At 37.4% G+C, this 12,045-nt stretch overlaps 1 protein-coding gene and 1 long non-coding RNA gene across 5 annotated transcripts in view; both read right to left on the bottom strand.

Moving 5' to 3' along the window:
• Window positions 1–1,102: 1,102 nt before the first annotated feature.
• Window positions 1,103–12,045, bottom strand: part of LOC127866776 (N-acetylneuraminate lyase-like) — a 24,903-nt gene continuing 13,960 nt past the window's right edge. For 3 of the 4 annotated variants that reach the window (XM_052407580.1, XM_052407581.1, XM_052407579.1), the window contains 6 exons: window positions 11,716–11,791; window positions 8,013–8,105; window positions 7,471–7,610; window positions 2,827–2,952; window positions 2,517–2,559; window positions 1,103–1,720 (listed from right to left, as the gene is read on the bottom strand). In XM_052407580.1, coding sequence (XP_052263540.1) covers window positions 1,557–1,720; window positions 2,517–2,559; window positions 2,827–2,952; window positions 7,471–7,610; window positions 8,013–8,105; window positions 11,716–11,791 — 642 coding nt within the window. In that variant the 3' untranslated portion in view covers window positions 1,103–1,556. The remainder of the gene's footprint in view (window positions 1,721–2,516; window positions 2,560–2,826; window positions 2,953–7,470; window positions 7,611–8,012; window positions 8,106–11,715; window positions 11,792–12,045) is intronic. The other variant, XM_052407582.1, reaches the window with a different exon arrangement.
• Window positions 10,140–11,299, bottom strand: LOC127866785 (uncharacterized). The gene is made up of 2 exons (XR_008043103.1): window positions 11,233–11,299; window positions 10,140–10,506 (listed from the first exon to the last, which is right to left on the bottom strand). It is a non-coding gene; the product is annotated as an uncharacterized LOC127866785 (long non-coding RNA).

Genomic DNA, 12,045 nt, shown 5'->3' on the forward strand with positions numbered 1-12,045 from the left:
ACGATTTTAAAACCTAAAAATTATAAAGCGTTGCAACGCGAAACGATTGAATAATTTGGAGAGTTCTGTTTTTGTCGTTAAATTTTGTGAAACTACGAAGATTGCTTATATAAGGTATAAAATACGTCAAGCATGTGTACTTGGCGGAATAGCTCAGTAGGCTAAAGCGTTTTTACTTCAGGACTCTGGCAGGACTCCAGGGGTCACTGGTTCGAAACCTGCTCCGGGCAATGTTCTTTTCCTTTTTTTAATTTTAGTCTTCATTTTTTACTGGAGCTTTTACGATCCAATGTTTACATTTATCAATATAAAGCATTTAATGAATAAATTACAAAATGCCAAAATCTGTGAAAAGGCCCCTTTAATGCATCTCCTAAAAATGTTACGCTAATGACAAAACGGCCGTGAGTATGATTCGTGGATTGGCATATTAATATAACAAAATGTATTCATAGACATACATAGACCTATATCCGTGTCTTGAAATTTGGAACATCATGTTAAAACGCTAAATCTATAGAAGCCACATAGTAGTTTATGTCTGCATATGTATTAAAATCTAGTACATCACGTCTTACCCTTATGTGTATTTGCCACATATGATCCGTTTACGTTATTAAATATTGAAGCATGTTGTTTGAATGTCAAGCAATCATAACCTTTTTTCTGACGCGCTTCACAAATCACAATCATGCACGTATTTTATTGGGAGGTTTGGTCTCTGTTGCGTTCCTCTCCAAGTTGAGATGAATAATCATTAAACATTTAACAAAAAATGTTTGGTTGCCGTATTTAGATGTATTTAAAACGTGGAAAAATCCATAAACCAAAATGCTGACAAGTATGCCATAATAAGCTCATTACTGATGTCAGGTGATAAATGTTACTTTCAAGAATTCAGTACATTCAAGGGCCTTTCCGTTTAGAGATGTTTATAGATGTTATCATGTATTTAAAAATATGTATGCTTAAATATTACTATAATGTACGTTATCAAGTCGTACCATTCACAATAATTATGAGAACCGTGAAATGGGCATCGGCAGATAACGTCAATAATAAATCAGTTATGACATGTAATCCCTCACATTTTTAAACAAGATTCCGATTATACTTTTATTAAATCACATATATATCCTTAATCATAAAAACGATGTACTAAAGTTACGATAAATCTAAATCATATTTAAGTCTGAATTAATTATATGTTGTGTTCTATTAGTCTCGATATTTTTCCAATCGGTCGCGTACTAGATTTCCGTAGATGATATTTTCCCCGCACCCACTGTAGCGTGTAACAGGTCATGTTTTGACAATTAACCAATTTAAGCCTAGTGAACTCTCCCATCCTTCTAAATTGGATCAATTTATTTCCAAAATTAGGGAAGTCTAGTATATTTATTTCTATATTTATAATATTTCTTACAGAAATTTCTTTAAGCAAACAGCGCAGACCCAGATGAGACGCCGGTCTACGCTGTTTGCCAAGGCCTTTTTCTAAACGCTAGGCATAAATGGGTTAACGATGTAAAACCATCGGGTACTGATCAGGGTCCCTACTGGTCCGTGGGCAGGGATACGTCCGTTAGCCCGGCGTCAACTAAATCCCCCCTTATAGCGTTAAACTCGTCAGCTTTGAGCGAACGTAACGGAAGACGTACGGGGCCTGCGTCGAGACCCGTCAGGATTTTAAACATCGCCTTAGCCACGTTAATTCCACCTGAAAATGCGATCTTCGTTATATACAATAATATGGTGTAAATTGTTATGTAAATAATTAAGTAAATTGAATTTGCATCTTATATTAAAGACTTCCTGTAGAATTTTAACTGAAAATATGGCTCAGCTACAATTGAGCCGTGCTCTGTGAAAAAGGGGTTTAATGCATTTGCGTAAAGTGTCGTCGCAGATCACGGACGACACATTGCGCCAAATCTAGATTTTTGCTAAAAAGAGACTTTCTTTAAACAGAAAATATCATAAAAGCGGAAAGTGTCGTCCATGATTAGCGTGTGCGGAATGCACAGGCTAATCTGGCACGACACTTTACACACAGGAATTTGGCATGTTTTTTCCGAAGACTGGGCTCAATTTTAGCTGTAGACATTGTATTATAAATTACACATGTTATACGTGTATTATACATGGTATTAAACATGTCGGCGCATGAAACGACATAAATAATCACAGAGCGAGATTTAATAGATTCAATAACGAAATCTACTTTGTTAAACGGTCTGCTGATAAATAAAATGAGACTCGCTCCGTAGAAACTATTCATAAATACTAATCAGGGACGACACTTTTCGATTGCATGGTATTTGTTGTTGGAAAGGAAGTATCTTCTTTGAGAAAATTCAGTTTATGTGTAGAGTATCGTCCCTGATTAGCCTGTGCCGACTACTCGCATATGCATTAAACCCCGTTTTCTTAGAGTGATTCTAGATTTTTTATATTCTTTAAATTTCTGAGTAAAACTAATGACATATATGAAGCGAAGTGAAATATGGGGTTACCTCCGTGCTTATTCCGAATGTTGTTGATTTTGTGAGCAATGTTCTGTAATGTATATAAAATATATATTGTCAATTAGTCATTGCAATAGAAATTAAGACTTTGTCAAGTTTCAACACAACAGTTGGCATAACTAAACCTATACGTATAACGCAAATATTTATAAACAAAATCAGATTTATACAATCATACAATTCGGGAAATTTGCTTTTATCTTACAGTTTGTCCTGAATAATTAAATGCAAATGTTATATGCAGTTATAATATTTCAATACTTTTCAATAAACAGTTGTATTTAAGGTATGACGGCACCTGATGCTCGAGTGCCTTTGCCGTGTCGCCAGTCTGATACGCTCTGCGCATGTCATCAAACAGGTTGCCTAGATACGAAGCCACTACAACCCCCGAAATGCCGTGCGCCAAATAGCTTAAATATTGCTGCAAAATTATAAATATAACACGTAAAATCATGTATTTGCGCAACGACAATAACGAAGTGTTGGTTTACAGGTAATAAAACCCTAATTATCGTTGTCGGATTACGATGAATTGAATAAAATAAAACTTTAAAAGAGAAACGGTAAGTAATACGGCGTCGGAAATGTATCTTTAGGCGTGAACAAGAGAAGAGTGATCGAGAGGAGAGAGGAGAGGGAGATATGTGTTCCTAAACAAATGAAATCAAAACCTCCGTGTGTGGCACTTAATAAATCATAAAATCTTGCTAGAATTCGCATTTTTGGTTGGATTAAGGTAAGATGCTTGGGTAGAATTGATCTTCTAATGTCTAGCGGGCTACGATTATTCTCAGGTTCGCAAGAAAAATATGAGACTCTCTCTGAGAAAACGACAGTCTGCACAGGCTAATCAGTGGTCTACACAGGGTAATCAGAGGTCTACACAGGCTAATCAGTGGTTTACACAGGCTAATCAGTGGTCTACACAGGGTAACCAGAGGTCTACACAGGCTAATCAGTGGTCTACACAGGCTAATCAGTGGTCTACACAGGGTAATCAGAGGTCTTCACAGGCTAATCAGTGGTCTACACAGGCTAATCAGTGGTCTACACAGGCTAATCAGTGGTCTACATAGGCTAATCAGTGGTCTGCACAGGCTAATCAGTGGTCTGCACAGGCTAATCAATGGTCTGCACAGGCTAATCAGTGGTCTCCACAGGCTAATCAGTGGTCTGCACAGGCTAATCAGTGGTCTGCACAGGCTAATTAGTGGTCTACACAGGCTAATCAGTGAACAACACAGGCTAATCAGTGGTCTACACAGAGTAATCAGTGGTCTACACAGACTAATCAGTGGTCTACACAGGTTAATCAGTGGTCTACACAGGCTAATCATTGGTCTACACAGGCTTATCAGTGGTCTACACAGGCTAATCAGTGGTCTACACAGGCTAATCATTGGTCTGCACAGGCTAATCAGTGGTCTGCACAGGCTAATCAGTGGTCTACACAGGCTTATCAGTGATCTACACAGGCTAATCAGTGGTCTACACAGGCTAATCAGTGGTCTACACAGGCTAATCAGTGGTCTACACAGGCTTATCAGTGGTCTGCACAGGCTAATCAGTGGTATGCACAGGCTTAGTAGTGGTCTACACACGCTAATCAGTGGTCTACACAGGCTAATCAGTGGTCTACACAGGCTAATCAGTGGTCTACACAGGCTAATCAGTGGTCTGCACAGGCTAATCCGTGGTCTACACAGGCTTATCAGTGGTCTACACAGGCTAATCAGTGGTCTGCACAGGCTAATCAGTGGTCTACACAGGCTAATCAGTGATCTACACAGGCTAATCAGTGGTCTACACAGGCTAATCAGTGGTCTACACAGGCTAAGCAGTGGTCTACACAGGCTAATCAGTGGTCTACACAGGCTAATCAGTTGTCTACACAGGCTTATCAGTGGTCTACACAGGCTAATCAGTCGTCTACACAGGCTAATCAGTGGTCTACACAGGCTAATCAGTGGTCTACACAGGCTAATCAGTGGTCTGCACAGGCTTATCAGTGGTCTACACAGGCTAATCAGTGGTCTACACAGGCTAATCAGTTGTCTACACAGGCTTATCAGTGGTCTACACAGGCTAATCAGTGATCTGCACAGGCTAATCCGTGGTCTACACAGGCTAATCCGTGATCTACACAGGCTAATCAGTGGTCTGCACAGGCTAATCAGTGGTCTACACAGGCTAATCAGTGATCTACACAGGCTAATCAGTGGTCTACACAGGCTAATCAGTGGTCTACACAGGCTAATCAGTGGTCTACACAGGCTAATCAGTGGTCTACACAGGCTAATCAGTTGTCTACACAGGCTTATCAGTGGTCTACACAGGCTAATCAGTGGTCTACACAGGCTAATCAGTGGTCTACACAGGCTAATAGGTGGTCTACACAGGCTAATCAGTGGTCTGCACAGGCTAATCAGTGGTCTACACAGGCTAATCAGTGGTCTACACAGGCTAATCAGTGGTCTGCACAGGCTTATCAGTGGTCTGCACAGGCTAATCAGTGGTCTACACAGGCTAATCAGTGGTCTACACAGGCTAATCAGTGGTCTACACAGGCTAATCAATGGTCTACACAGGCTAACCAGTGGTCTTCACAGGCTAATCAGTGGTCTACACAGGCTAATCAGTGGTCTGCACAGGCTAATCAGTGGTCTGCACAGGCTAATGAGTGGTCTACACAGGCTAATCAGTGGTCTTTACAGGCTAATCAGTGGTCGTCACAGGCTAATCAGTGGTCTGCACAGGCTAATCAGTGGTCTACACAGGCTTATCAGTGGTCAACACAGGCTAATCAGTGGTCTGCACAGGCTAATCAGTGGTTTACACAGGCTAATCAGTGGTCTACGCAGGCTTATCAGTCGTCTACACAGGCTAATCAGTGGTCTGCACAGGCTAATCAGTGATCTGCACAGGCTAATCAGTGGTCTACACAGGCTAATCACTGGTCTACACAGGCTAATTAGTGGTTTACACAGGCTAATCAGTGGTCTACACAGGGTAATCAGTGGTCTACACAGGGTAATCAGTGGTCTACACAGGCTAATCAGTGGTCTACACAGGCTAATCAGTGATCTACACAGGCTAATCAGTTGTCTGCACAGGCTAATCAGTGGTCTACACATAAAACAACAGTAACACAGGCTAATCAGTGACGCCAAAACTTAATTTTAGATTAGAAGAGCATTCATTTAAATCAAAATTCCATAAATGCGGAAAGTGTCTTCCCGGATGTACCCGTGCGGAATGCACGCGCTTATCTGGAAAAATACTTTACGCCATTCATTCACTGTGCACAGTTTTCCCAAAACTATGCTCAAATATGGATTTTAAAAGGTGAAAGAAATTTGCAGTATTTAGAAATGCAAATATGAGCTGCAATATTATATCAGAAACGTCTGAAATGATTCAGATGGGTCAACTTAAATAAATTCGTGTATGTTCTTGAATTCAGGGGCCTTTTCACAGATTTTGGCATTTTTTAACTTATTCATTAAATGCTTTATATTGATAAATGTAAACATTGGATCGTAAAAGCACCAGTAAAAAATCAAGAATAAAATTAAAAAAAGGAAAAGAACATTGCACGGAGCGGGTTTCGAACCAGTGACCCCTGGAGTCCTGCCAGAGTCCTGAAGTAAAAACGCCTCAGCCTACTGAGCTATTCCGCCGAGTACACATTCTTGACGTATTTTATACCTTATATAAGCAATCTTCGTAGTTTCACAAAATTTAACGACAAAAACAGAACTCTCCAAATTATTCAATCGTTTCGCGTTGCAACGCTTTATAATTTTTAGGTTTTAAAATCGTCAAAAGATGCATATAATGGCTATATTAGAGCATGGTAAATGTTCAGTATTACTGTTTCCTCACAAATATCAAAACTAAAACGAAAATTTGCGGATCTGAAACAACTTTTTTCAATTTTGTCAATTTACCAAAGCGTGAAAAGATCCCTTTAAGACTTCAAATGTCAATTATAACTGATGACCTCTGATCACAGTTCGCCCGGGCGATTTACCAGACAGCGTCAATTTGCAGATTGCTAGCACATCTTGTGCATTGACATACCTACGAACACCAGCGGACCAAACTATCATCAAGTGTTCCTTACATGTATGTGGTTTAACCCATTTATGCCTATCGTCTAGAAAAAAAATGGCCATGGCAAACAGCGTAGACCAAGTTGAGACGCCTCATGATGCGGCGTCTCATCAGGGTCTGCGCTGTTTGCTTTAAGTAATTTCTGCCAGAAATATTCTAAATATAGAAATAAGTGTACTTGACATCCCTAATTGTGTAAATAAATTGATCCAATTTAGAAGGATGGGAGAGTCCACTAGGCATAAATGGGTTAACAATACATACAAACAGTATGATGCAATATACTCTTCTGTAATATACAACGTTATTCGTGTACACAGAGAAGAAGCAAAAAATTACATTGTTATGAGAGGCAATAATTGCAGCATCTGGCAATACTGATGTTAATGTAACATGAGTATAATGAGTTACAAAAGCAAATAGGTTTGGTTGCTAGTTCAATAACCTTTAAAAATTCGAAGCAATTATATTATTGTTAAATACGTTATATAATTCCATTATCATTCGTGAAGTAGATTGGGACATTGGACAGGGAAGTATTAATCAGACCATGTTACTTCAATTCCATCCGTTTGCGCAAAGCTGCATATTAATTTATATCGAATTTCAATTAGAGAGAATACCGGTGATGCTATTGATTTTATTATTCTAAGACAGCATAAATCTGTATTTGAATGAAGTAAAGATATTTTTTATAAGTATGGTACATATAAAGATATTCTAAAGGCAGTGTTCTAAACCGAGACTTAACATAATTTATAAGTTGATCAAAGTAAGTATGCAAGCGGATATTGTTGACACACCAAACGCGCATGCGCCATACCACGTCCGTGCCGACGAGCACCTGGCATTCCTCGACGAAGGTGCAGTCATATGACCCGGGAATCTCCCGTGAGGAGTTCTTCAGTCCCCGCAGGGTCGGGATTCGCGCCTTGGCCAGCTCCATGAACTTCCGGATGTTGACTGGAAGGGAAGGGGGGATTTTCGGTGAATAAAACCTACATACGCTCACAGAGAGACTGCAAAAACCCCTTCATCGATACAATTCGATGAGAATAAAAACTTGCCAAGTGTCGCATTTGCTTCAAAGAGTCCTCAAATTATAGATTTCCAGGAAATTAAACATGAAAAAATGTCACACAAATAATAGAACTGCAAAATTATCGCGTTCATAAATCGATTTTCAGGAGAAAAAACAACAACTTGACTAAGCCTACATATATTCCTGTTGCAAATGACTGTCTCTGATGATAGTAAACCTTTGGATCATTTCAGACGCTACTTGTATGATCAAAACAAAAATAACCCTGTTTTCGAAAAGAGTGTATGAACGATTGCAAACTATTATTTTACTACGGTACTTACTGTAAAGTCCAGTGAAGAAGTTGATGTCGTAATAATAGAACGGAGTGTTGGGCGCAGCACCAGCAATAAGGGACATAGTCTCGACAAGAATTTCTGAAATCACCGCAAAAGTTATCGGTAATCTCCAAGTGCAATAATGCATTTGAACTGAGCTCTGAAAAAAATACTCGATGCATGTGCGCCATATTTCGTCCCAGAATTTCGCTTGCATGAGACTTCCTTGAAACGAAAAATATCGTAAAAAGGGAATGTGCTGTCCCAAGGTGCCTGAACCACGTGACTTTTTCGGCTATGTGTGGGACAATCGGATGTAAACAAAACGTCGCTTCAGGTAACGTTTTTGATAATTTCTTCATTATTTCAAAACCATTTTCAAAAAAACAAAGACGAAAGCCCGGTCATTGTCAAAAGACACAACTTAAGTAAGTTTGCGCTAAATTAATTAAGTAATTTTTTCAAAAAGTGCAACTGCGAGCTTGAAAACACACGAAGTGAAATGCTATGTGTGGTATATTTTTATTCGATCATTAAAAACGTTGATTACAATGTTGTCTAGGGTTTAAAAAATTGGGCGGACATTGTAATTCTTCATAGAGAAGCTACATACATTGCATGTTTGCGCCAATACATCTGATGCGGAGTCTGTGTATGAAAATGTAATGATGCTATGTGTGGGACAATTTTTTTTTAATGCTATGTGTGGTATACAAACTAAACTAGAGAATCGAAAGATTGACATTAACGTCAATAATATTTAAAGTTTGTCTGAATAACAAAAGTTGGTCAATAAACATTGTTGGTAGTGTTTTGCGCGCCTTAATTATGATAATTCTACGTTCATGTTACTCAAAATTATCATGATTGTCGATAACTTATATTCATATTTCGTTTACTTTTAGAATGCCATTTGTTTGCGAACAGTGTGGCAGAGAGGTCAAAACACGGTCGGGGATCTCCTAACACAAAGCCACCCACGCATGGACAGGAAAATAGTTTCGTTGGGCAAACTTTTTCTTGTTCGTTTCTATAAAATTGATTGTTACAAAATGTTGAATTTTCAGTGAATTGTTACTGCCAACTCGTGCACTTGTTTAATACACACAATCGTAAGGATTGTTTTAGCAAGATGTCATGTGAATATTATTGCAACAAAACTACAAAAAGTGTTAGTTGTGTGTTTTTTTTAGCAGGAATGTGTAGGCATTTTTGACTGTAACGATAGTTATTAAATAAGCATAAAGAGATCATACAGTATTTTGAAACAAATAGACACTAGGATTAATAACTTTTTTTCTGGAAAATCATGTATTTGTATCTAAATCCTATTGAGCTATCTGATATAGCACGCATGCTATTTTTTTAAGTGTAACAGTTTATTTCATTTATATTTTGTTCTTTTCAGGGAGATTAAAGTATTTTTGGAAGCACCTTCAAGAGACGTACTGATATCTTGATCAATGAAAAGTTGTCATATACAAACATTTATAGTAAATGCTCAAAAGTTTAAATGACTGTTTGTTTTATTACCAGATGGTGCAAGTATTGCAGGGAAAGAAAACAATCAAAGTAAACATTACATACAAATTTGACATTTCAACAAATTGAACAACATTATATGATTTAATGATAATTACTTGGTGCAGTGGTAACAAGATCTTGCAGCGCCCTTTCATGACCGGGGCGAATGAGTATTTTCATTAAACATCTCAAACTATTTTCAGTTATTCAGATTTCATTTGAATTTGAGTAAATGAAGTATTAATGCAATTCAAAATGTTTGTTGGTATAATAACCCCCACAAGTCAAGACGTTTTGGCGATGATCATTTGTTATGACTTAATTGGAGCATTCATATGTTTGAATGGCAAGATTTGCAAATTCATAAATTGACTGATTACAATTTCTTTGTGAATACTAATGTACTTCTTTGTGTATTTGGTGCTTTAATTTCTATTGTTACATGTGCATGCTAGTTATAAAGTAATGTTATTATTAATGACGTGTTTATTTTGATATACCGCAGGTATTCATATGGAGATAATATTGGAATAGACCACAAACAAGCATTATTGGATTCGAAGATGTTCATATTGAGATGATATTGGAATAGACCACAAACAAGCATCATTGGATTTAAATTGTTATTTGTTATGAAACACCTGTTTTATTAACACACATAATCAGATTTTATATTCATCTAATCAATTTTAGTAATAACATAGATACAAAACCCATAAATATACACACATATCAATACACACACTTTGTTTTGCTTATGCAAAAATACATGTTAAATGGTATGTTTGCATAGTTAGTTGAAATAGCTTTCCATAAACATCACAGAATGAAGCGGGGTCCCTGTCTCTGTCACTGTGGTTTTGATAATTAACTTGCCACATATCACCTTCCGTGTGGTTTGATGGTGTTCATGTAGTTCTTACACAGCTTCGAACCTTAAAAGCGTTTCAGATCTTTCGACTAATCCTTTTCAAGTCTGAAAAACAATAGAAGTAAAACCCATTTTAAAGCATGTGCTCTTATTTTATTTGTCATTCATTAAAAAACGGACCAAATTCAATAATCAGGCAGAAATATCAGTCATTATATCTATTTAAAGACAATAAGTAAAACAAAGACATATTATATTTCAACATAACATGTATGCTTATATAAGAATTATGTTCAGTTAAACATAAATTGTTTGATCATTACACGATTACTTCAGTATTCAATAATGTAACATCTGGTTAATTTGATATATTTTCAGGACAGACTAAAGTTTATGTTCTAGATTCTTACAAAACTGTGTTCATATTAAATGCAGAACTGACGGGCAAATTCTTGTATACCACACATAGCATTTAAAAAATGTGTCCCACACATAGCAGTATAACATTTATATACACACACTCCGAATTAAATGTATTTGCGCTAACATACAATGTAAGTAGCTTATCTATGAAGAATAACAATGTCCGCCCTATTTTTTAAACCCTCGACAATATTATAATCAATGTTTTTGTTGATTGAACAAAAATACACCACACATAGCATTTCACTTCATGTGTTTTCAAACACGCGGTTGCAATTTTTGGAAAAATTACTTAATTAATTTAGCGCAAACTTAATAAAGTTTTGTCTTTTAACAATGACCGGACACTCGTCTTTGTTGTTTTTTTAAATGGTTTTGAAATAATGAAGAAATTATCAAATACGTTACCTGAAGCGACGTTTTGTTTACATCCGATTGTCCCACACATAGCCGAAAAAGTCACGTGGTTCAGGCACCTTGTGTCCCTGATAAGTCTTTGAATACCACAAATTTTATTCTGGGACGACACGTTAAGTTCATGCATTTAGTTCCGTTTTTTCTAGAACGAAGCTCAAACGGTTTAGTGTGGCATGTAAATTAACACATATAATTATGATTCATGACCAGGTTTTACTTATACAGTCAAAACTGAGAACAGCGGTCAGTCAATGGAAATTGCCAAAGTGACCGTTGTCGACGAGTGGCCGCTATTTTCGGATCGTTTTAGATGGTTCGTCAGTTGGAAGTATTGCCACATCTGATTGGATACGCGCATGTTTCCAATCATATAAATAACGCACTCCTACTATATAAATTGTACATAAAGATGCACATGAAAACTAGTAGAAATAGAGGAAAATAAGTCATATGAATGAACTGAACCAGTGTCACCTTCGCTTTCCGGCTTGTAGTAGGATGGGGAGAGTCCAGCGATGGCAGTGGCCCCTATCTCCTCTGCATGGCGGGCCTGATTATAAGGGAGCCATGTGAAATCATGAAATTTGAAGGATCAGATCGTGGATCGGTGGTGTTTTTATGTAACTTTTTAATCATTATTATTTTTAATCAACACAATCATGTAAGCCAACGGCAATATCAAATGTTGCTTATTGTGTGCATATATATTATGTTGTAGCATTGAAAATTGTTAAGATCAAACTTATCGCTCTGAGAAAATGGTGTTTCACACATGTGCGCTAAGTTTCGTCCCCAATTAGTCTG

The sequence above is a fragment of the Dreissena polymorpha genome, chromosome 2, assembly GCF_020536995.1.
Source record: "Dreissena polymorpha isolate Duluth1 chromosome 2, UMN_Dpol_1.0, whole genome shotgun sequence".
In the NCBI taxonomy this organism is placed as follows: domain Eukaryota; kingdom Metazoa; phylum Mollusca; class Bivalvia; order Myida; family Dreissenidae; genus Dreissena; species Dreissena polymorpha.